The sequence below is a fragment of the Oncorhynchus gorbuscha genome, linkage group LG16 (genome assembly GCF_021184085.1).
Source record: "Oncorhynchus gorbuscha isolate QuinsamMale2020 ecotype Even-year linkage group LG16, OgorEven_v1.0, whole genome shotgun sequence".
NCBI lineage: Eukaryota > Metazoa > Chordata > Actinopteri > Salmoniformes > Salmonidae > Oncorhynchus > Oncorhynchus gorbuscha.
Window position 1 is genome coordinate 10331992 of NC_060188.1, and position 27240 is coordinate 10359231.

Below are 27240 nucleotides of genomic sequence, written 5' to 3' on the forward strand. Positions count from 1 at the left end.
CCTCTCTGCATTCCCTTTCTTGTCTAAGCCAAGTAGGATGTTAGAGATGAGCAAATAATCTTCCGCTCCTAAAGGGTGTCTCTGTGCTCCAATTATATTTGAAGAAAATACAGCATGCGGTATGAGGATAAATATATATGTTTTAATGAAATATATTTTGGATACAAATAATGGAAAATGTTTTAGTCAGTAAAATAATATCCCTCTATACGGGAGGGTAAAATAATATCCCTCTACACGGGAGGGTAAAATAATGTCCCTCTATACGGGAGGGTAAAATAATATCCCTCTACACGGGAGGGTAAAATAATATCCCTCTATACGGGAGGGTAAAATAATATCCCTCTATACGGGAGGGTAAAATAATATCCCTCTATACGGGAGGGTAAAATAATATCTCTCTATACGGGAGGGTAAAATAATATCCCTCTATACGGGAGGGTAAAATAATATCCCTCTATACGGGAGGGTAAAATAATGTCCCTCTATACGGGAGGGTAAAATAATATCCCTCTACACGGGAGGGTAAAATAATATCCCTCTATACGGGAGGGTAAAATAATATCCCTCTATACGGGAGGGTAAAATAATATCCCTCTATACGGGAGGGTAAAATAATATCCCTCTATACGGGAGGGTAAAATAATGTCCCTCTATACGGGAGGGTAAAATAATATCCCTCTATACGGGAGGGTAAAATAATGTCCCTCTATACGGGAGGGTAAAATAATATCCCTCTATACGGGAGGGTAAAATAATATCCCTCTATACGGGAGGGTAAAATAATATCCCTCTATACGGGAGGGTAAAATGATATCTCTCTATACGGGAGGGTAAAATAATATCCCTCTATACGGGAGGGTAAAATAATATCCCTCTATACGGGAGGGTAAAATAATGTCCCTCTATACGGGAGGGTAAAATAATATCCCTCTATACGGGAGGGTAAAATAATATCCCTCTATACGGGAGGGTAAAATAATGCATTAGTCATACTAATTCAATCTAATCAAGCAAACAAATATAGAAATAAACATTTAAAAAGGGATTAACAATTGTTACATAAAAACCTGACTGTTACACTTCAGAATGGTAAGTAGTTATACAGCATGTCCCATAACTTTGTCTCTAAGAAGTGCTAGTTTACAGTAACAACTAAGCTGAAAACTATGGATTTGAACCACAGTTGAGTGTAGATACTCTGAATGATAGAAACCACAGCTGGGGGCAACCCCACAGCTAGCAGCTTACCAGCACAGTATTATATTATAATTTGACTATACAGTTATATCCTATGTATGCATTAAGGCATCATTCATGTTGTTAAGAATGCATTCATTAGAATATATAACACTATACAAGAAGCAGCTTCAAGTAAGTGTTACGATATTATATAATGTCATATTATATTGTTCTATATTACAGTGTATATCATGTTATATTTTATTATATTTACACTTAGTTTCATCTTATATACTATATATTTTCAACTGGCTTCATGCCGTTGCTGACCAGTCCTGGTCCTGCTTGTTCACCAGAGCAGTTTTCTTCATCCGCTGACCAACAGGGTTGTTCTCCAACCTTAGACACAGAACACAGTAAGACAGGCTGGTTCAGGAAACATGGTTAAAAACATGGTTATTATACAATCCTGTACCTTCAATTAAAATACAGTGGAGAAAAAGCTCAGAACAGTGTTACTTTAGCAATAGTTACAATATCACCTGTCAGACATGGGAGGTCCTCCATTCATCTGAGGAGGTCTTGGACTCTGTGCACCAGGAGTCACTTCCTTAGTCTCATCGTTAACCCTGTTGGAGTAATAAGACATCAACATTCACATTCATGATCCACCATAATACTGTCCCCTAAAGAGACAGAGGCTGACATGAACCGTGGGAAAATGGAGTTGGTGACATTACACCCAATGAGTTGTGGATGTATCAATATGTAGTGAAGTTTACCTGACATCATCATTGATCCACCACAAGACAAATGTTATTACATGCCCCATTGTGAGATTACAGAGGTACGATCTTAAATTGAACACTCTTTTGTTGCTGAGCATTTTCCTGCATAGCAGGAAATGCAAACTTGTAGTCTATTCAACGTTTAAAAGGCTTCTAAAGTTGGTCATTTCCACTTTAAAATGACCGATTTGATTTGCTCTAATGAAAAATGTATCAACCCACGTAACAATTCACATTTCCGGTTGCTGCAGGATTATTTTCCTGCTGTAGCAAACCGGCTCAAATTAAGATCCTCCATCTGTATCATTCAATGAAGATCTATCAAGGTATTCACCATGGGGTAAAGTTTACCTGGCCTTATGGTTTCCATTCACCAGAGGAAATCCAGCATGTCTCTTCTGAGAGAATTCAGTATCTGTTCCGTCACGGCCCATTGGCTGAACGAACCTCTCGCTTGGCTCACCTCTCTCTCTCCTTGTCTGCTAAGCATTTACCATGTTCATTAGATATTACAGGTATTAGAATATAAGGATCATGTGTGAAACAAACGGGTCTTTCCATTAAACCTGTGGGATCAATGACTCATGGGATCAGCTCTGACTGAGGATAATGAAACCCAACCGGTAATGAAGTAATGAGGGTCTTTCTCAGAGAAAGGTTAACCTGTTCACAAGATGCCCATTCAGCAGAGAGGACTCAACATGTGTCTCCTGACTGTGTGGTGGCTCCCTCTCCTCTTCCACACCATCCCCCTGGTCCCTGATGGTCCAAAGGGACAACTGCAGGTATAGATTGAGGAAGACATGAAGTATAGTAGGAGCATAAATATTACATTCAATAGATAGGCTGTCTAACCTGCCAATGACAAGCGCAGATCGGAGAGACTCAGCGTCCCCAGCAGCTGGATCATCAGGTTCTCCGTTGTCCCTTACAGAAGTTGATACAACATCATGTGTTACTTCCTGCTGCTCTAAGCTGTTGTCTGGCATGATAACTGATATTTAGTCATGTAACATGAAACACTTCAGCACATTAAACCACGTAACTACTAAAAGTGTCCTCAGGTTGACAGAGTCTGACTCACAGAGTCTGACTCCCGACCCAGCCGATCTAGCTGTACAAGAGCAAATCTGATGTGGTGTGTGATGAAAAAAGGAAATGTTGTGTTCAGTCCTGAATCATAAGTGTATCCTCTCTGAATTCATTTTGGACAGCTAAGATGACTGGCTGTACACTCTGAGCCCTATTGTTGATGCAGGTCATAAAAGGTACTCACGGATGTTTGTCTCTCCAAGGAATGTTGCCATATCTGTACACTAAGAAACCAGCAATGCCCAGCAGCAGAACCGAGATACCAGAAAACCAGCTGAAAAACAAAAGGCTGTCTACGTCAGTTGTTGAGATCCTGTTAAACTGTGCTATATAAGTATCATGCAAAGGAACAAAACATGACATACTGTGTATATATACACAGTTGAAGTCGGAAGTTTACATACACTTAGGGTGGAGTCATTAAAACTCGTTTTTCAACCACTCCACAAATATGTTGTTAACAAACTATAATTTTGGCAAGTCGGTTAGGACATCTACTTTGTGCATGACACAAGTCATTTTTCCAACAATTGTTTACAGACAGAATATTTCTGTCATGCCCTGGCCATAGAGAGGCTTTTATTCTCTATTTAGGTTAGGCCAGGGTGTGACTAGGGTGGGCATTCTAGTTTCTTTATTTCTATGTTTTCTATTTCTTTGCTTTTGGCCGAGTGTGGTTCCCAATCAGAGGCAGCTGTCTATCATTGTCTCCAATTGGGAATCATACTTAGGCATTGTTTTGTGGGTAGTTGTTTTCTGTATAGTTGAGTTGCCTTACGGAACTGTTCACGTTTCGTTTTGTATTCGTTATTTTTGTTCGAGTGTTTTTGAGGAATAAAGATCATGAACACTTACCAAGCTGCACCTTGGTCTCCTTCCGACGACACTTCACTGTATCACAATGCCAGTGGGTCAGAAGTTTACATACACTATGTTGACTGTGCTTTTAAACAGCTTGGAAAATTCTAGAAAATTATGTCATGGCTTTTCGAAGCTTCTGATAGGCTAATTGACATCATTTGAGTCAACTGGAGGTGTACCTGTGTATGTATGTCAAGGCCTACCTTCAAACTCAGTGCCTCTTTGCTTGACATCATGGGAAAATCTAAAGAAATCAGCCAAGACCTCCACAAGTCTGGTTCATCCTTGGCAGCAATTTCCAAATGCCTGAAGGTACCACGTTCATCTGTACAAACAATAGTACGCAAGTATAAACACTATGGGACCACGCAGCCGTCATACCGCTCAGGAAGGAGATGCGTTCTGTTTCCTAGAGATGAACGTACTTTAGGTGCGAAAAGTGCAAATGAATCCCAGAACAACAGCAAAGGACCTTCTGAAGATGCTGGAGGAAACAGGTACAAAAGTATCTATATCCACAGTTAAACGAGTCCTATATCCTATATCTAACTGACCTAATACGGGGAATTTTTAAATGTCAGGAATGGTGAAAAACTGAGTTTAAATGTATTTGGCTATGGTGTATGTAAATGTCTGACTTCAATTATATAATAAATAAACAATTCTAAAGACTAACAGAAAATACATTCCATACAAAACTAAATGAAGCAGTTAGGTTGAAATACTATCTATTGATAGCTGCAGATATACTGTAATATCATAATACTGTTAGTGTTAATGCAGACACATTTTCAGAGATTTTAAAACAACTAGTGCAATAAATGTAGATCAAATATGAAATAGAAGTACTATTTTAAGAGCTTTTTTCAATAAAAAACTATACTTTCAAGAATGTGGATCTGCAGTTCTGTAAGTCCATTATTCATTTTTCAAATGGCATGAAGTTTGCAACTTGTTTTAGCCACAAATGAAAAGTGGGTGGGTTGTCATTTTTTCAACACACAAGAATACATTTATTTGCAAAGTAAGTTGTCAGCAACCTTATCTTGTCTGAATCTAGCGCAGTATTCAGCATTTGGTTAAGATGGTAAAGGCTTGGGTACTGTACCAGTGGAAGCTCCTCAGATGAGGAAGGGGAGAACCATCCTCCTCATATAATTTCATATTAATAAAAATAATGTAACATTCAAAAAGTGATCCTTTATAGATAAAACTATACTAAATATATTGACTGTTTTGCAATGAAGGTCTACAGTAGCCTCAACATCACTATGTAGGGTAGCACCATGGTGTAGCCAGAGGACAGCTAGTTTCATTCCTCCTCTGGAAACACTGACTTCAATACAAAACCTAGGAGGCTCGTGGTTCTCCTCCACTTCCATAGACTTACACAGAAACTATGACAACTTCCGGAATACATCCTCCAGCCTATTAGAGCTCTTGCAGCATGAACTGACATGTTGCCCACCCAAGCAAAGGATCAGAGAATTCCTCTAGTACTGACGAAAAAAAAGCTACTGCTAGCTAGCACTGCAGTGCATAAAATGTGGTGAGTAGTTGACTCAAAGAGAGAGAAAGAAAAGGTGAGAGGAGGAGAGGGCATAGATGCGAGAAGGAATTATATAACGATCTGGCTCCTATGAAAGTTAACTATTTTTGCGTTTGATCGGGGTGTATTCATTCAGCCGATTCTGTTGAAAAATATTTCTTAAACGGAAGCAAACGGAACGAAACTGGGATAAACATACCTGAATTTGTCCAATAGAAACTCTTGTTTATAACTGTTGTGCTAATGATTACACCCTACATCAGAAAGATGCAGACCAGAGTGTGCAAGGCGGTATTGAATGTGTTACTGTCTGTCATCTTGATTACTAAAATGTATCTCAACCTGAACACCTACATTGTAAACTTTCATTCATAGGCTAGGTTGTTGCAAATTCATAAGGGCTATAGGGAAAATTCGAGTATCATGTAGGAGCCTAAATCTATCGATGTTACATTGAGCTGGGTGAGTGGAATATGAATGACAGTCACCTAGCATGCTGTAATAGAAATAAGGCCCATAAAAATGTTTATCGTCCTCCCTCATCATAAACAGCACTAACCGTCACAGGATTGTACCAATACCATATCTAAATGATCTGAGTGGCTGTATGAATAGAGCGCCAGATATACATTATCTTATTGCAATGCCAGAATATATGAAAAAAAGTACTTTCTCAGTCTTACATTTCAGGCAATTTGGTGTCTGGGAACATACAGTTTAATTCAACAGGGGTAAGCTAAAACATGAACATTCATTTGTAGTTAGTTTCCTTAATATTGGGACTAGTAAATGGGAAGTGGATCTTTTTACAGCTCTCAAGTCAAACCTCCTCATCAAATTCTGTGCCTAAGTCATTTTCCCACATAATTTGAAGTGAAACAAAGGAGGATTCATAATGTTTGGATAATGTACAATACATCTTATCAAGTATTACCTGCATTTGCTTGCTGTTTGGGGTTTTAGGCTGGGTTTCTGTACAGCACTTTGAGATATCAGCTGATGTAGGAAGGGCTTTATAAATCAATTTGATTTGATTTAATTTGATACAGATGAGGTTATTAATTCTTAACTTCTGATAACTGAGATCTCAGCTTTAATTATTTGATAAATATAAAGATAACATTTCTGATTTGAAGGCACTTAAAACAAATGTGTACCATTTGTACCTTCATTGTTTTTAATCCACTATGGAACAAGTCTGCGAACCTCCTATGACCCAGCGGGCACCAATTATGAAGGCCGAATTTTAAGAACACTTTGGGCAACAAGAAATAGGAGCATATTAAAAAACGTGTTTGAAATACCCAAGTGCTTTCTACAGTCTGCCCATGCCATTACTGTGTACTTACTGTCATCACAAATGTGATGAAACTGATTCAGAGGTAAAGGATGGCTAGATTGATATTCAATCTGAACCCATGAGGAGTCATATCTGCCCAAAGTCCCAGACAAGAATTAGCGAGTTTGGGCTGACCAATAGTAAAGTTGGAAATTGGGCAGCTCTGTGCTTCATAGACTCAGGTTTGACCAGTATTATGTTTATCCTCCAATCATTGTTATGGGAGAGAGGACCAACGGATGAGGTCTTTAATTTTGCTAAAGAGGGGAGTGTAACATGCATTCTGGTTGCTCCTTTTTTAATTGATAGACAAGGAGCTTACTTGGTTATCATATTCATATGTTTTTGTCTAACATGGAACATGTTATCATTGATATGGAGAGTTTGTTAAAGATTTCGTTTGCTTCAAGATTTACGTGCCTCCAATTCTCAGTAGAAAACCTTTTGCGCAATTGTTCGCATCTTTCTCAATGTCACACAACTTCTCACTGTTCTTTTTCTTAAATGAGGCATATGAAATCATTTTACCATTTCGAGTGGGTTTTTCCGCCTCCCATACAGTGGAAGCATCTAATGTACAGTAGGGTCACTATTATCTGTATGTAATTCACAATCCCACAATGCATTTTTGCTCTGAAATGTTTATCTGCCATTAGAGATGTAGTAAATTTCTCATTTCTGGATAGAGAAACAAAGCTGCTCAGGTTCACAGATAAATATATTTTGAAGTCAAAACATACCAATAGAGCAACTGTTCACAGCAGATAGCTGTTGGGGAAAAATAAGTAGTCTATTGTGGAATATGAGTTGGGTACATTAGAAAAGTATCATCTTGGCTTGAGGTTCGATCTCACGCCAGACATCAACTAGTCCACATTCTGAACCCAGACTCCTGCTGATTTAGTTAGGGGTTTGTTTGACTTATCGCATTTGTCCATAATTGGGTTCAGAAGAAAAAGAAGAAGGAGCTGGGGTGACAGTAAAATGTCAAACAAAAGAAACAATATGGGAAACACTCACCAGTGATTTCCTTTGTGTGGCCAGTGGCTTTGGCTTTGTCTCCATTTCCTGAGTTTAATCAGAGAGTAAAGTCATTTCAATTGAATATGTACTTTATTACAGATGGAGATACTATAGACAGTAATTAGCTGTCTTTATAGTAGTTAATAGTACTTACCTGATGTGTTGTCCGAGGTGTCAGTCAGATTGTCAGTCAGATTGATAGTTATCATATCCACATGCTCCCTCTCTACAGACAAAGGTCAGACAAAGAGGTGATATCAGTTTGCTAATATTAGAGTACTCACCCGGGGTGTCAGTCAGATTGTAAATTAAAATGTCAGTTGAATTGTCAGTCTACGTGTTTTACATTTTAATAGACACTCTTATCCAGAGAAATGAGCGTTAACTGCCTTGGATACATGTACCAATATGAAAGTGCAAGAAGTTTAAAATGAAAGAAAATAGGAAAATGATTCTTTACCTGCAACAATGTAATACAAATGGCACTCCTCCACCTTGCCCTTAAGAGAAGACAAATGGCACTCCTCCACCTTGCCCTTAAGAGAAGACAAATGGCACTCCTCCACCTTGCCCTTAAGAGAAGACAAATGGCACTCCTCCACCTTGCCCTTAAGAGAAGACAAATGGCACTCCTCCACCTTGCCCTTAAGAGAAGACAAATGGCACTCCTCCACCTTGCCCTTAAGAGAAGACAAATGGCACTCCTCCACCTTGCCCTTAAGAGAAGACAAATGGCACACCTTGCCCTTAAGAGAAGACAAATGGCACTCCTCCACCTTGCCCTTAAGAGAAGACAAATGGCACTCCTCCACCTTGCCCTTAAGAGAAGACAAATGGCACTCCTCCACCTTGCCCTTAAGAGAAGACAAATGGCACTCCTCCACCTTGCCCTTAAGAGAAGACAAATGGCACTCCTCCACCTTGCCCTTAAGAGAAGACAAATGGCACTCCTCCACTTTGCCCTTAAGAGAAGACAAATGGCACTCCTCCACCTTGCCCTTAAGAGAAGACAAATGGCACTCCTCCACCTTGCCCTTAAGAGAAGACAAATGGGAAGTAAGCATCTCTAAAATCATTTTCAACAATCAAATTATCTCAATTGTGTGAACTAATAACAGGACTCACCTGGAGAACATACACATATTTGAATGTTAGATTTAGGCATTCAGAGAGGATGACAGCACTGTTGTTCACATTTATCACCTATCAGAGAGATGTGCCTCAAAAGGCTATTGGAGTCTGTGGGAAAGCACATAAGAAAATAAAGAATTGAATTCAGGTTTGAATCAAAAAGCCCTGTTTTGTCATACAACATAGTACTTATTATCTAAAAGAAATACCAACATATACAGTTTGTGTCCTGATTCTACACCCTTTCCCCCAAAGTGTACACTTGCACACCTCCCGCCATGGTTAAAAGCATTGGAACGGGCGTAAACATTAGCTGCAGGGACTTTCCAACATTGTGAAATCCATGTCGGGAAGTGTGCACTTGGGGGAAGGGTGGAGAATCAAGACAAGGTCTGTAGTACTAACCATAAGATCTCCACTAACATTGTTTGAGTACATCTCAATTTCAGATCCAGCCGGAGTTTCATATGTGTACACATATCCAATTCCCGTCCACAAATCTTCACACCTGTCCATTTTCTTGATGGGAGAGCATGCTAAGCAAGCTACGGAAGAAGACATTCATTTAGTACAACTTTCTATGTAACATTACTTTAATGTTACTAACAAACTTCCTTAAACACAAACACAATGAAATAGAGATAGACTGCAGCTACCAATGTTTGAGATCCTAATACAGGTAAACAAATCACAGGTACAAACAGGTTGTGTATGAGGCTAACGGGTTGCTAGCCGACCTCGCCCAGGTGACACAATACAGTAAGAGACATTTCTGCCTTCAGGGAGTTTTATAGCAATGTAGCTATGATAAATTGCAAATACTGTTACAACTTAGTCTTTACCTTGATATGGGAGCACCAAAAAAACAAACAGGCTGAATGGATACATTTTAGTCTGTGGTCTTGCCTTCTGTTCTGTAAAAAATGTTTCACTTTTCTTCTTCCTGCTTCAGTAAATTCTGTTTAGAAAACAGGAGGAGTTATAAGTGACTGTATCACCACAGTTTCTAAACCTTGATATGCAACATCGCAGGAACGCTTGCTAAACAGATTAAGTAGACCAGGCTGGGGATTCGGGTTTGAGAAGTCAATGAGACAAGAGAAATATTCTTCCTTAGCTGTTAACTTTCTCAAAATTCAAAGGCACATTCTAGATTTGAGCCAATGTCTTAACTATTTGAACATGTTACTACTCAAACTATTTTCATTAAAAAATGACCTTATATCGAAAGAGTGCCTTTGATATGGTGGCCTGCACACGGAAAATTGGCGCGAGACGACCGTTAGACCCGATGACGTGTTTCTGTGCATGAGCATAGCTAGCCAACATTGCCATGACATGTGTGATCAGGGATTTCTGTTGAAGAAGCAATTTTAGCCTATCTTCATTCTGTACTGTCTTTGGTGTAACTTTCCCAATAGGTAACTGATATGGGCTATACCTTTTATTGTGCCTTGTTGCTCAAAGTGTTCAAAGTTGTGATTTATAAAGACATGGTGTTAGATGAACACTAGGTGCACAAGGACATTTTGATTTGAATAGGTAATCAAACATGCAAAATATTTTAAAGGACTTGGTGGGAAGTTGTAGTTATAATCATATCACTCCAATTGCAATCTTGGTTTGATTTACACATCTACACCCACAAGCCAATGGAATTCTGGAGCTCCAGGGTGGGATAACCCCTCACCCAAAGCCCTGTCTCTGATACTGAACAAAAATATAAATGTGACACACAACAATTTCAAAGATTTTATTGAGTTACAGTTCATAGAAGGACATCAGTCAATGTAAATAAATTCATTAGTCTGTATTCTATGGATTTAACATGACTGGAAATACAGATATGCATCTGATGCTCACAGATACCTTGAAAAATACCTCAGTATCTGGTGTGACCACCATTTGCCTCATGTAGCGCACCACATCTCCTTCACATAGAGTTGGCTGTTATGGCCTGTGGAATGTTGTCCCACTCCTCTTCAATGGCTGTGTGAAGTTGCTGGATATTGGCGGGAACTGGAACACGCCGCTGTACACGTCAACCCATGGCATCCCACACATGCTCAATGGGTGACATGTCTGGTGAGTGTGCACAATTTCAGCTTCCAGGATTTGTGTACAGATTCTTGCGACATGGGGCTGTGCATTATTATGCTGAAACATGAGATGATGGCAGCGGATGAATGGCACGACGATGGGCCTCAGGATCTCGTCACAGTATCTCTGTGCATTCAAATTACCATCGATAAAATGCAGTTGTGTTTATTGTCCGTAGCCTGCCCATAGTATGCCTGCCCATACCATAACCCCACCTCCACCATGGGGCACTCTGTTCACAACATGACATCAGAATACTGTTCACCCACATGACGCCATACACATGGTCTGCGGTTGCGAGGCCGGATGGATGTACTGCCAAATTCTCTAAAACGATGTTGGAGTCGGCTTATGGGTAGAGAAATTAACATTAAATTATCTGCCAACAGCTCTGGTGGACAATCCTGCAGTCAGCATGCCAATTGCACACTCCCTCAAAACTTGAGACATCTGTGGCATTGTGTTGTGTTACAAAACTGCACATTTTAGAGTGGCCTTTTATTGTCCCTGTTTAAAAGTGGTTTAAGTACTTTAAAGAATATTTAAAAGTACTACTTAAGTAGTTTTTTGGGGTATCTGTACTTTAATTTTAAAAAAATTAAACCTTTAATGAGATTTTTGACTACCTTCACTTTTACTTCACTACAGTCCTAAAGAAAATATTGTACTTTTTACTCCATACATTTTCCATGACACCCATAGGTACTCATTACATTTTGAATGCTTAGCAGGACAGGAAAATAGTCAAATTCACACACCTATCAAGAGAACACGCAGTCATCCATACTGTCTCTGGTCTGGTGGACTCACTAAACACAAATGCATCTTTTGTAAATAATGTTTGAGTATTGGAGTGTGACCCTGGCTATCTGAAAATTCAAAAAACAAGACAATTGTTCTGTCTGATTTGCTAAATAATATAACTTTTGAATGATTTATACTTTTACTTTTGACAATTAAGTACTTTTTCAGCAAATATGTTTACTTTTGATACTTAAGTATATTTAAAGCCAACTACTTTTAGACTTTTACTCAAGTAGTATTTCACTGGGTGACTTTCACTTTCACTTGAGTAACGTTCTATTAAGGTATCTATACTTTCACTCAAGTATGACAATTGGATACGTTTTCCACCACTGCAGTTTAATCAGCTTCTTGATATGCCACATTTGTCAGATGGATGGTTTATCTTGGCGAAATGGAGAAATGCTCACTAATAGGGATGTAAACAAATTTGTGCACAATATTTCTGAGATATAAGCTTTTGTGTGATTTTTTTATTTTAGCTCATGAACCATGAGACCTACACTTTACATTTTGCATTTATAGTTTTGCATCATGTACCAATCTATCAACCTTCTACACAGGGAAACTGAAGGAGAGGCATCACGTACCAATCTATCAACTGTCTACACAGGCAAACTACTGAGGGAGAGGCATCATGTACCAATCTATCAACCTTCTACACAGGCAAACTACTGAGGGAGAGGTATCTTGTAAAAAACTATCAACCTTCTACACAGGCAAACTACTGAGGGAGAGGCATCATGTACCAATCTATCAACCTTCTACACAGGCAAACTACTGAGGGAGAGGCATCATGTACCAATCTATCAACCTTCTACACAGGGAAACTGAGGGAGAGGCATCACGTACCAATCTATCAACCGTCTACACAGGCAAACTACTGAGGGAGAGGCATCTTGTAAAAAACTATCAACCTTCTACACAGGCAAACTACTGAGGGAGAGGCATCATGTACCAATCTATCAACCTTCTACACAGGCAAACTACTGAGGGAGAGGCATCACGTACCAATCTATCAACTGTCTACACAGGGAAACTACTGAGGGAGAGGCATCACGTACCAATCTATCAACCGTCTACACAGGCAAACTACTGAGGGAGAGGCATCACGTACCAATCTATCAACCGTCTACACAGGCAAACTACTGAGGGAGAGGCATCACGTACCAATCTATCAACTGTCTACACAGGGAAACTACTGAGGGAGAGGCATCACGTACCAATTTATCAACCGTCTACACACGGAAACTACTGAGGGAGAGGCATCACGTACCAATCTATCAACCGTCTACACAGGGAAACTACTGAGGGAGAGGCATCACATACCAATCTATCAACCGTCTACACAGGCAAACTACTGAGGGAGAGGCATCACGTACCAATCTATCAACCGTCTACACAGGCAAACTACTGAGGGAGAGGCATCACGGTCTACACAGGGAAACTACTGAGGGAGAGGCATCACGTACCAATTTATCAACCGTCTACACACGGAAACTACTGAGGGAGAGGCATCACGTACCAATCTATCAACCGTCTACACAGGGAAACTACTGAGGGAGAGGCATCACATACCAATCTATCAACCGTCTACACAGGGAAACTACTGAGGGAGAGGCATCACGTACCAATCTATCAACTGTCTACACAGGCAAACTACTGAGGGAGAGGCATCACGTACCAATCTATCAACCGTCTACACAGGGAAACTACTGAGGGAGAGGCATCACGTACCAATCTATCAACCGTCTACACAGGGAAATTACTGAGGGAGAGGCATCACGTACCAATCTATCAACCGTCGACACAGGGAAACTACTGAGGGAGAGGCATCACGGTCTACACAGGGAAAATACTGAGGGAGAGGCATCTTGTAAAAAACTATCAACCTTCTACACAGGCAAACTACTGAGGGAGAGGCATCACGTACCAATCTATCAACCGTCTACACAGGGAAACTACTGAGGGAGAGGCATCACGTACCAATCTATCAACTGTCTACACAGGCAAACTACTGAGGGAGAGGCATCACGTACCAATCTATCAACAGTCTACACAGGGAAACTACTGAGGGAGAGGCATCACGTACCAATCTATCAACCGTCTACACAGGGAAACTACTGAGGGAGAGGCATCACGTACCAATCTATCAACCGTCTACACAGGGAAACTACTGAGGGAGAGGCATCATGTACCAATCTATCAACCGTCTACACAGGGAAACTACTGAGGGAGAGGCATCATGTACCAATCTATCAACCGTCTACACAGGGAAACTACTGAGGGAGAGGCATCACGTACCAATCTATCAACTGTCTACACAGGCAAACTACTGAGGGAGAGGCATCATGTTCCAATCTATCAACCTTCTACACAGGCAAACTACTGAGGGAGAGGCATCATGTACCAATCTATCAACCGTCTACACAGGCAAACTACTGAGGGAGAGGCATCACGTACCAATCTATCAACTGTCTACACAGGGAAACTACTGAGGGAGAGGCATCACGTACCAATCTATCAACCGTCTACACACGGAAACTACTGAGGGAGAGGTACAATCTATTCTCCGTCTACACAGGGAAACTACTGAGGAAGAGGCATCAAGTACCAATCTATCAACCGTCTACACAGGGAAACTACTGAGGGAGAGGCATCACGTACCAATCTATCAACCGTCTACACAGGCAAACTACTGAGGGAGAGGCATCACGTACCAATCTATCAACAGTCTACACAGGGAAACTACTGAGGAGAGGCATCACGTACCAATCTATCAACCGTCTACACAGGGAAATTACTGAGGGAGAGGCATCACGTACCAATCTATCAACCGTCGACACAGGGAAACTACTGAGGGAGAGGCATCACGTACCAATCTATCAACCGTCTACACAGGGAAAATACTGAGGGAGAGGCATCTTGTAAAAAACTATCAACCTTCTACACAGGCAAACTACTGAGGGAGAGGCATCACGTACCAATCTATCAACCGTCTACACAGGGAAACTACTGAGGGAGAGGCATCACGTACCAATCTATCAACTGTCTACACAGGCAAACTACTGAGGGAGAGGCATCACGTACCAATCTATCAACAGTCTACACAGGGAAACTACTGAGGGAGAGGCATCACGTACCAATCTATCAACCGTCTACACAGGGAAACTACTGAGGGAGAGGCATCACGTACCAATCTATCAACCGTCTACACAGGCAAACTACTGAGGGAGAGGCATCATGTACCAATCTATCAACCGTCTACACAGGGAAACTACTGAGGGAGAGGCATCATGTACCAATCTATCAACCGTCTACACAGGGAAACTACTGAGGGAGAGGCATCACGTACCAATCTATCAACTGTCTACACAGGCAAACTACTGAGGGAGAGGCATCATGTTCCAATCTATCAACCTTCTACACAGGCAAACTACTGAGGGAGAGGCATCATGTACCAATCTATCAACCTTCTACACAGGCAAACTACTGAGGGAGAGGCATCATGTACCAATCTATCAACCTTCTACACAGGGAAACTGAGGGAGAGGCATCACGTACCAATCTATCAACCGTCTACACAGGGAAACTACTGAGGGAGAGGCATCACGTACCAATCTATCAACCGTCTACACAGGGAAACTACTGAGGGAGAGGCATCACGTACCAATCTATCAACCGTCTACACAGGGATACTACTGAGGAGAGGCATCATGTACCAATCTATCAACCTTCTACACAGGCAAACTACTGAGGGAGAGGCATCATGTACCAATCTATCAACCTTCTACACAGGGAAACTGAGGGAGAGGCATCACGTACCAATCTATCAACCGTATACACAGGCAAACTACTGAGGGAGAGGCATCACGTACCAATCTATCAACCGTCTACACAGGGAAACTACTGAGGGAGAGGCATCACGTACCAATCTATCAACCGTCTACACAGGCAAACTACTGAGGGAGAGGCATCATGTACCAATCTATCAACCGTCTACACAGGGAAACTACTGAGGGAGAGGCATCATGTACCAATCTATCAACCGTCTACACAGGGAAACTACTGAGGGAGAGGCATCACGTACCAATCTATCAACTGTCTACACAGGCAAACTACTGAGGGAGAGGCATCATGTTCCAATCTATCAACCTTCTACACAGGCAAACTACTGAGGGAGAGGCATCATGTACCAATCTATCAACCTTCTACACAGGCAAACTACTGAGGGAGAGGCATCATGTACCAATCTATCAACCGTCTACATAGGCAAACTACTGAGGGAGAGGCATCACGTACCAATCTATCAACTGTCTACACAGGCAAACTACTGAGGGAGAGGCATCATGTACCAATCTATCAACCTTCTACACAGGCAAACTACTGAGGGAGAGGCATCTTGTAAAAAACTATCAACCTTCTACACAGGCAAACTACTGAGGGAGAGGCATCATGTACCAATCTATCAACCTTCTACACAGGCAAACTACTGAGGGAGAGGCATCATGTACCAATCTATCAACCTTCTACACAGGGAAACTGAGGGAGAGGCATCACGTACCAATCTATCAACCGTCTACACAGGGAAACTACTGAGGAGAGGCATCACGTACCAATCTATCAACCGTCTACACAGGGAAACTACTGAGGGAGAGGCATCACGTACCAATCTATCAACCGTCTACACAGGGAAACTACTGAGGGAGAGGCATCATGTACCAATCTATCAACCGTCTACACAGGGAAACTACTGAGGGAGAGGCATCACGTACCAATCTATCAACTGTCTACACAGGCAAACTACTGAGGGAGAGGCATCATGTTCCAATCTATCAACCTTCTACACAGGCAAACTACTGAGGGAGAGGCATCATGTACCAATCTATCAACCGTCTACATAGGCAAACTACTGAGGGAGAGGCATCTTGTAAAAAACTATCAACCTTCTACACAGGCAAACTACTGAGGGAGAGGCATCACGTACCAATCTATCAACTGTCTACACAGGGAAACTACTGAGGGAGAGGCATCACGTACCAATCTATCAACCGTCTACACACGGAAACTACTGAGGGAGAGGCATCACGTACCAATCTATCAACCGTCTACACACGGAAACTACTGAGGGAGAGGCATCACGTACCAATCTATCAACCGTCTACACAGGCAAACTACTGAGGGAGAGGCATCACGTACCAATCTATCAACTGTCTACACAGGGAAACTACTGAGGGAGAGGCATCACGTACCAATCTATCAACCGTCTACACAGGCAAACTACTGAGGGAGAGGCATCACGTACCAATCTATCAACTGTCTACACAGGGAAACTACTGAGGGAGAGGCATCACGTACCAATCTATCAACCGTCTACACAGGCAAACTACTGAGGGAGAGGCATCACGTACCAATCTATCAACTGTCTACACAGGGAAACTACTGAGGGAGAGGCATCACGTACCAATCTATCAACCGTCTACACACGGAAACTACTGAGGGAGAGGCATCACGTACCAATCTATTCTCCGTCTACACAGGGAAACTACTGAGGGAGAGGCATCACGTACCAATCTATCAACCGTCTACACAGGGAAACTACTGAGGGAGAGGCATCACGTACCAATCTATCAACCGTCTACACAGGCAAACTACTGAGGGAGAGGCATCACGTACCAATCTATCAACAGTCTACACAGGGAAACTACTGAGGGAGAGGCATCACGTACCAATCTATCAACCGTCTACACAGGGAAATTACTGAGGGAGAGGCATCACGTACCAATCTATCAACCGTCGACACAGGGAAACTACTGAGGGAGAGGCATCACATACCAATCTATCAACCGTCTACACAGGGAAAATACTGAGGGAGAGGCATCTTGTAAAAAACTATCAACCTTCTACACAGGCAAACTACTGAGGGAGAGGCATCACGTACCAATCTATCAACCGTCTACACAGGGAAACTACTGAGGGAGAGGCATCACGTACCAATCTATCAACTGTCTACACAGGCAAACTACTGAGGGAGAGGCATCACGTACCAATCTATCAACAGTCTACACAGGGAAACTACTGAGGAGAGGCATCACGTACCAATCTATCAACCGTCTACACAGGGAAACTACTGAGGGAGAGGCATCACGTACCAATCTATCAACCGTCTACACAGGCAAACTACTGAGGGAGAGGCATCATGTACCAATCTATCAACCGTCTACACAGGGAAACTACTGAGGGAGAGGCATCATGTACCAATCTATCAACCGTCTACACAGGGAAACTACTGAGGGAGAGGCATCACGTACCAATCTATCAACTGTCTACACAGGCAAACTACTGAGGGAGAGGCATCATGTTCCAATCTATCAACCTTCTACACAGGCAAACTACTGAGGGAGAGGCATCATGTACCAATCTATCAACCTTCTACACAGGCAAACTACTGAGGGATAGGCATCATGTACCAATCTATCAACCGTCTACATAGGCAAACTACTGAGGGAGAGGCATCACGTACCAATCTATCAACTGTCTACACAGGCAAACTACTGAGGGAGAGGCATCATGTACCAATCTATCAACCTTCTACACAGGGAAACTGAGGGAGAGGCATCACGTACCAATCTATCAACCGTCTACACAGGGAAACTACTGAGGGAGAGGCATCACGTACCAATCTATCAACCGTCTACACAGGGAAACTACTGAGGGAGAGGCATCACGTACCAATCTATCAACCGTCTACACAGGGAAACTACTGAGGGAGAGGCATCATGTACCAATCTATCAACCGTCTACACAGGGAAACTACTGAGGGAGAGGCATCACGTACCAATCTATCAACTGTCTACACAGGCAAACTACTGAGGGAGAGGCATCATGTACCAATCTATCAACCTTCTACACAGGCAAACTACCGAGGGAGAGGCATCTTGTAAAAAACTATCAACCTTCTACACAGGCAAACTACTGAGGGAGAGGCATCATGTACCAATCTATCAACCTTCTACACAGGCAAACTACTGAGGGAGAGGCATCATGTACCAATCTATCAACCTTCTACACAGGGAAACTGAGGGAGAGGCATCACGTACCAATCTATCAACCGTCTACACAGGGAAACTACTGAGGGAGAGGCATCACGTACCAATCTATCAACCGTCTACACAGGGAAACTACTGAGGGAGAGGCATCACGTACCAATCTATCAACCGTCTACACAGGGATACTACTGAGGGAGAGGCATCATGTACCAATCTATCAACCTTCTACACAGGCAAACTACTGAGGGAGAGGCATCATGTACCAATCTATCAACCTTCTACACAGGGAAACTGAGGGAGAGGCATCACGTACCAATCTATCAACCGTCTACACAGGCAAACTACTGAGGGAGAGGCATCACGTACCAATCTATCAACCGTCTACACAGGGAAACTACTGAGGGAGAGGCATCACGTACCAATCTATCAACCGTCTACACAGGCAAACTACTGAGGGAGAGGCATCATGTACCAATCTATCAACCGTCTACACAGGGAAACTACTGAGGGAGAGGCATCATGTACCAATCTATCAACCGTCTACACAGGGAAACTACTGAGGGAGAGGCATCACGTACCAATCTATCAACTGTCTACACAGGCAAACTACTGAGGAGAGGCATCATGTTCCAATCTATCAACCTTCTACACAGGCAAACTACTGAGGGAGAGGCATCATGTACCAATCTATCAACCTTCTACACAGGCAAACTACTGAGGGAGAGGCATCATGTACCAATCTATCAACCGTCTACATAGGCAAACTACTGAGGGAGAGGCATCACGTACCAATCTATCAACTGTCTACACAGGCAAACTACTGAGGGAGAGGCATCATGTACCAATCTATCAACCTTCTACACAGGCAAACTACTGAGGGAGAGGCATCTTGTAAAAAACTATCAACCTTCTACACAGGCAAACTACTGAGGGAGAGGCATCATGTACCAATCTATCAACCTTCTACACAGGCAAACTACTGAGGGAGAGGCATCATGTACCAATCTATCAACCTTCTACACAGGGAAACTGAGGGAGAGGCATCACGTACCAATCTATCAACCGTCTACACAGGGAAACTACTGAGGGAGAGGCATCACGTACCAATCTATCAACCGTCTACACAGGGAAACTACTGAGGGAGAGGCATCACGTACCAATCTATCAACCGTCTACACAGGGAAACTACTGAGGAGAGGCATCATGTACCAATCTATCAACCGTCTACACAGGGAAACTACTGAGGGAGAGGCATCACGTACCAATCTATCAACTGTCTACACAGGCAAACTACTGAGGAGAGGCATCATGTTCCAATCTATCAACCTTCTACACAGGCAAACTACTGAGGGAGAGGCATCATGTACCAATCTATCAACCGTCTACATAGGCAAACTACTGAGGGAGAGGCATCTTGTAAAAAACTATCAACCTTCTACACAGGCAAACTACTGAGGGAGAGGCATCACGTACCAATCTATCAACTGTCTACACAGGGAAACTACTGAGGGAGAGCATCACGTACCAATCTATCAACCGTCTACACACGGAAACTACTGAGGGAGAGGCATCACGTACCAATCTATCAACCGTCTACACACGGAAACTACTGAGGGAGAGGCATCACGTACCAATCTATCAACCGTCTACACAGGCAAACTACTGAGGGAGAGGCATCACGTACCAATCTATCAACTGTCTACACAGGGAAACTACTGAGGGAGAGGCATCACGTACCAATCTATCAACCGTCTACACAGGCAAACTACTGAGGGAGAGGCATCACGTACCAATCTATCAACTGTCTACACAGGGAAACTACTGAGGGAGAGGCATCACGTACCAATCTATCAACCGTCTACACAGGCAAACTACTGAGGGAGAGGCATCACGTACCAATCTATCAACTGTCTACACAGGGAAACTACTGAGGAGAGGCATCACGTACCAATCTATCAACCGTCTACACACGGAAACTACTGAGGGAGAGGCATCACGTACCAATCTATTCTCCGTCTACACAGGGAAACTACTGAGGGAGAGGCATCACGTACCAATCTATCAACCGTCTACACAGGGAAACTACTGAGGGAGAGGCATCACGTACCAATCTATCAACCGTCTACACAGGCAAACTACTGAGGAGAGGCATCACGTACCAATCTATCAACAGTCTACACAGGGAAACTACTGAGGAGAGGCATCACGTACCAATCTATCAACCGTCTACACAGGGAAATTACTGAGGGAGAGGCATCACGTACCAATCTATCAACCGTCGACACAGGGAAACTACTGAGGGAGAGGCATCACATACCAATCTATCAACCGTCTACACAGGGAAAATACTGAGGGAGAGGCATCTTGTAAAAAACTATCAACCTTCTACACAGGCAAACTACTGAGGGAGAGGCATCACGTACCAATCTATCAACCGTCTACACAGGGAAACTACTGAGGGAGAGGCATCACGTACCAATCTATCAACTGTCTACACAGGCAAACTACTGAGGGAGAGGCATCACGTACCAATCTATCAACCGTCTACACAGGGAAACTACTGAGGGAGAGGCATCACGTACCAATCTATCAACCGTCTACACAGGCAAACTACTGAGGGAGAGGCATCATGTACCAATCTATCAACCGTCTACACAGGGAAACTACTGAGGGAGAGGCATCATGTACCAATCTATCAACCGTCTACACAGGGAAACTACTGAGGGAGAGGCATCACGTACCAATCTATCAACTGTCTACACAGGCAAACTACTGAGGGAGAGGCATCATGTTCCAATCTATCAACCTTCTACACAGGCAAACTACTGAGGGAGAGGCATCATGTACCAATCTATCAACCTTCTACACAGGCAAACTACTGAGGGATAGGCATCATGTACCAATCTATCAACCGTCTACATAGGCAAACTACTGAGGGAGAGGCATCACGTACCAATCTATCAACTGTCTACACAGGCAAACTACTGAGGGAGAGGCATCATGTACCAATCTATCAACCTTCTACACAGGGAAACTGAGGGAGAGGCATCACGTACCAATCTATCAACCGTCTACACAGGGAAACTACTGAGGGAGAGGCATCACGTACCAATCTATCAACCGTCTACACAGGGAAACTACTGAGGGAGAGGCATCACGTACCAATCTATCAACCGTCTACACAGGGAAACTACTGAGGGAGAGGCATCATGTACCAATCTATCAACCGTCTACACAGGGAAACTACTGAGGGAGAGGCATCACGTACCAATCTATCAACTGTCTACACAGGCAAACTACTGAGGGAGAGGCATCATGTTCCAATCTATCAACCTTCTACACAGGCAAACTACTGAGGGAGAGGCATCATGTACCAATCTATCAACCGTCTACATAGGCAAACTACTGAGGGAGAGGCATCTTGTAAAAAACTATCAACCTTCTACACAGGCAAACTACTGAGGGAGAGGCATCACGTACCAATCTATCAACTGTCTACACAGGGAAACTACTGAGGGAGAGGCATCACGTACCAATCTATCAACCGTCTACACACGGAAACTACTGAGGGAGAGGCATCACGTACCAATCTATCAACCGTCTACACACGGAAACTACTGAGGGAGAGGCATCACGTACCAATCTATCAACCGTCTACACAGGCAAACTACTGAGGGAGAGGCATCACGTACCAATCTATCAACTGTCTACACAGGGAAACTACTGAGGGAGAGGCATCACGTACCAATCTATCAACTGTCTACACAGGCAAACTACTGAGGGAGAGGCATCATGTTCCAATCTATCAACCTTCTACACAGGCAAACTACTGAGGGAGAGGCATCATGTACCAATCTATCAACCTTCTACACAGGCAAACTACTGAGGGAGAGGCATCATGTACCAATCTATCAACCGTCTACATAGGCAAACTACTGAGGGAGAGGCATCACGTACCAATCTATCAACTGTCTACACAGGCAAACTACTGAGGGAGAGGCATCATGTACCAATCTATCAACCTTCTACACAGGCAAACTACTGAGGGAGAGGCATCTTGTAAAAAACTATCAACCTTCTACACAGGCAAACTACTGAGGGAGAGGCATCATGTACCAATCTATCAACCTTCTACACAGGCAAACTACTGAGGGAGAGGCATCATGTACCAATCTATCAACCTTCTACACAGGGAAACTGAGGGAGAGGCATCACGTACCAATCTATCAACCGTCTACACAGGGAAACTACTGAGGAGAGGCATCACGTACCAATCTATCAACCGTCTACACAGGGAAACTACTGAGGGAGAGGCATCACGTACCAATCTATCAACCGTCTACACAGGGAAACTACTGAGGGAGAGGCATCATGTACCAATCTATCAACCGTCTACACAGGGAAACTACTGAGGGAGAGGCATCACGTACCAATCTATCAACTGTCTACACAGGCAAACTACTGAGGGAGAGGCATCATGTTCCAATCTATCAACCTTCTACACAGGCAAACTACTGAGGGAGAGGCATCATGTACCAATCTATCAACCGTCTACATAGGCAAACTACTGAGGGAGAGGCATCTTGTAAAAAACTATCAACCTTCTACACAGGCAAACTACTGAGGGAGAGGCATCACGTACCAATCTATCAACTGTCTACACAGGGAAACTACTGAGGGAGAGGCATCACGTACCAATCTATCAACCGTCTACACACGGAAACTACTGAGGGAGAGGCATCACGTACCAATCTATCAACCGTCTACACACGGAAACTACTGAGGGAGAGGCATCACGTACCAATCTATCAACCGTCTACACAGGCAAACTACTGAGGGAGAGGCATCACGTACCAATCTATCAACTGTCTACACAGGGAAACTACTGAGGGAGAGGCATCACGTACCAATCTATCAACCGTCTACACAGGCAAACTACTGAGGGAGAGGCATCACGTACCAATCTATCAACTGTCTACACAGGGAAACTACTGAGGGAGAGGCATCACGTACCAATCTATCAACCGTCTACACAGGCAAACTACTGAGGGAGAGGCATCACGTACCAATCTATCAACTGTCTACACAGGGAAACTACTGAGGGAGAGGCATCACGTACCAATCTATCAACCGTCTACACACGGAAACTACTGAGGGAGAGGCATCACGTACCAATCTATTCTCCGTCTACACAGGGAAACTACTGAGGGAGAGGCATCACGTACCAATCTATCAACCGTCTACACAGGGAAACTACTGAGGGAGAGGCATCACGTACCAATCTATCAACCGTCTACACAGGCAAACTACTGAGGGAGAGGCATCACGTACCAATCTATCAACAGTCTACACAGGGAAACTACTGAGGGAGAGGCATCACGTACCAATCTATCAACCGTCTACACAGGGAAATTACTGAGGGAGAGGCATCACGTACCAATCTATCAACCGTCGACACAGGGAAACTACTGAGGGAGAGGCATCACATACCAATCTATCAACCGTCTACACAGGGAAAATACTGAGGGAGAGGCATCTTGTAAAAAACTATCAACCTTCTACACAGGCAAACTACTGAGGGAGAGGCATCACGTACCAATCTATCAACCGTCTACACAGGGAAACTACTGAGGGAGAGGCATCACGTACCAATCTATCAACTGTCTACACAGGCAAACTACTGAGGGAGAGGCATCACGTACCAATCTATCAACCGTCTACACAGGGAAACTACTGAGGGAGAGGCATCACGTACCAATCTATCAACCGTCTACACAGGCAAACTACTGAGGGAGAGGCATCATGTACCAATCTATCAACCGTCTACACAGGGAAACTACTGAGGGAGAGGCATCATGTACCAATCTATCAACCGTCTACACAGGGAAACTACTGAGGGAGAGGCATCACGTACCAATCTATCAACTGTCTACACAGGCAAACTACTGAGGGAGAGGCATCATGTTCCAATCTATCAACCTTCTACACAGGCAAACTACTGAGGGAGAGGCATCATGTACCAATCTATCAACCTTCTACACAGGCAAACTACTGAGGGATAGGCATCATGTACCAATCTATCAACCGTCTACATAGGCAAACTACTGAGGGAGAGGCATCACGTACCAATCTATCAACTGTCTACACAGGCAAACTACTGAGGGAGAGGCATCATGTACCAATCTATCAACCTTCTACACAGGGAAACTGAGGGAGAGGCATCACGTACCAATCTATCAACCGTCTACACAGGGAAACTACTGAGGGAGAGGCATCACGTACCAATCTATCAACCGTCTACACAGGGAAACTACTGAGGGAGAGGCATCACGTACCAATCTATCAACCGTCTACACAGGGAAACTACTGAGGAGAGGCATCATGTACCAATCTATCAACCGTCTACACAGGGAAACTACTGAGGGAGAGGCATCACGTACCAATCTATCAACTGTCTACACAGGCAAACTACTGAGGGAGAGGCATCATGTTCCAATCTATCAACCTTCTACACAGGCAAACTACTGAGGGAGAGGCATCATGTACCAATCTATCAACCGTCTACATAGGCAAACTACTGAGGGAGAGGCATCTTGTAAAAAACTATCAACCTTCTACACAGGCAAACTACTGAGGGAGAGGCATCACGTACCAATCTATCAACTGTCTACACAGGGAAACTACTGAGGGAGAGGCATCACGTACCAATCTATCAACCGTCTACACACGGAAACTACTGAGGGAGAGGCATCACGTACCAATCTATCAACCGTCTACACACGGAAACTACTGAGGGAGAGGCATCACGTACCAATCTATCAACCGTCTACACAGGCAAACTACTGAGGGAGAGGCATCACGTAATCTATCAACTGTCTACACAGGGAAACTACTGAGGGAGAGGCATCACGTACCAATCTATCAACCGTCTACACAGGCAAACTACTGAGGGAGAGGCATCACGTACCAATCTATCAACTGTCTACAGAAACTACTGAGGGAGAGGCATCACGTACCAATCTATCAACCGTCTACACAGGCAAACTACTGAGGGAGAGGCATCACGTACCAATCTATCAACTGTCTACACAGGGAAACTACTGAGGGAGAGGCATCACGTACCAATCTATCAACCGTCTACACACGGAAACTACTGAGGGAGAGGCATCACGTACCAATCTATTCTCCGTCTACACAGGGAAACTACTGAGGGAGAGGCATCACGTACCAATCTATCAACCGTCTACACAGGGAAACTACTGAGGGAGAGGCATCACGTACCAATCTATCAACCGTCTACACAGGCAAACTACTGAGGGAGAGGCATCACGTACCAATCTATCAACAGTCTACACAGGGAAACTACTGAGGGAGAGGCATCACGTACCAATCTATCAACCGTCTACACAGGGAAATTACTGAGGGAGAGGCATCACGTACCAATCTATCAACCGTCGACACAGGGAAACTACTGAGGGAGAGGCATCACATACCAATCTATCAACCGTCTACACAGGGAAAATACTGAGGGAGAGGCATCTTGTAAAAAACTATCAACCTTCTACACAGGCAAACTACTGAGGGAGAGGCATCACGTACCAATCTATCAACCGTCTACACAGGGAAACTACTGAGGGAGAGGCATCACGTACCAATCTATCAACTGTCTACACAGGCAAACTACTGAGGGAGAGGCATCACGTACCAATCTATCAACAGTCTACACAGGGAAACTACTGAGGGAGAGGCATCACGTACCAATCTATCAACCGTCTACACAGGGAAACTACTGAGGGAGAGGCATCACGTACCAATCTATCAACCGTCTACACAGGCAAACTACTGAGGGAGAGGCATCATGTACCAATCTATCAACCGTCTACACAGGGAAACTACTGAGGGAGAGGCATCATGTACCAATCTATCAACCGTCTACACAGGGAAACTACTGAGGGAGAGGCATCACGTACCAATCTATCAACTGTCTACACAGGCAAACTACTGAGGGAGAGGCATCATGTTCCAATCTATCAACCTTCTACACAGGCAAACTACTGAGGGAGAGGCATCATGTACCAATCTATCAACCTTCTACACAGGCAAACTACTGAGGGATAGGCATCATGTACCAATCTATCAACCGTCTACATAGGCAAACTACTGAGGGAGAGGCATCACGTACCAATCTATCAACTGTCTACACAGGCAAACTACTGAGGGAGAGGCATCATGTACCAATCTATCAACCTTCTACACAGGCAAACTACTGAGGGAGAGGCATCTTGTAAAAAACTATCAACCTTCTACACAGGCAAACTACTG

General features: G+C 43.4%; 1 protein-coding gene and 1 pseudogene across 11 annotated transcripts; both read right to left on the reverse strand.

Annotated features, from left to right (window-relative positions):
• LOC123998976 overlaps nt 1–27240 on the reverse strand; it is an 899899-nt pseudogene that overhangs the window by 450588 nt on the left and 422071 nt on the right.
• LOC123998945 lies at nt 123–9968 on the reverse strand. Of its 11 annotated transcripts, XR_006832371.1 has the most exons (12): nt 9808–9968; nt 9371–9510; nt 8575–9073; nt 8295–8544; nt 7989–8060; nt 7832–7879; nt 3247–3336; nt 2826–2897; nt 2634–2749; nt 2322–2449; nt 1725–1811; nt 123–1581 (listed from the first exon to the last, which is right to left on the reverse strand). XR_006832371.1 is itself a non-coding variant. In XM_046304205.1 (9 exons), exons 3-7 carry the CDS (start codon nt 8908–8910, stop codon nt 3287–3289), a joined length of 756 nt encoding a protein of 251 aa, XP_046160161.1. In that variant the 5' UTR covers nt 8911–9073; nt 9371–9510; nt 9808–9968; the 3' UTR covers nt 123–1581; nt 1725–1811; nt 2322–3286. The 11 variants fall into 11 exon arrangements, 2 of the variants coding, with proteins under 2 accessions (XP_046160161.1, XP_046160162.1); XR_006832372.1 differs by having other exon boundaries at nt 2634–3336; nt 8575–8868; nt 8960–9073; nt 9389–9510; XR_006832370.1 differs by having other exon boundaries at nt 2634–3336; nt 8575–8868; nt 8960–9073.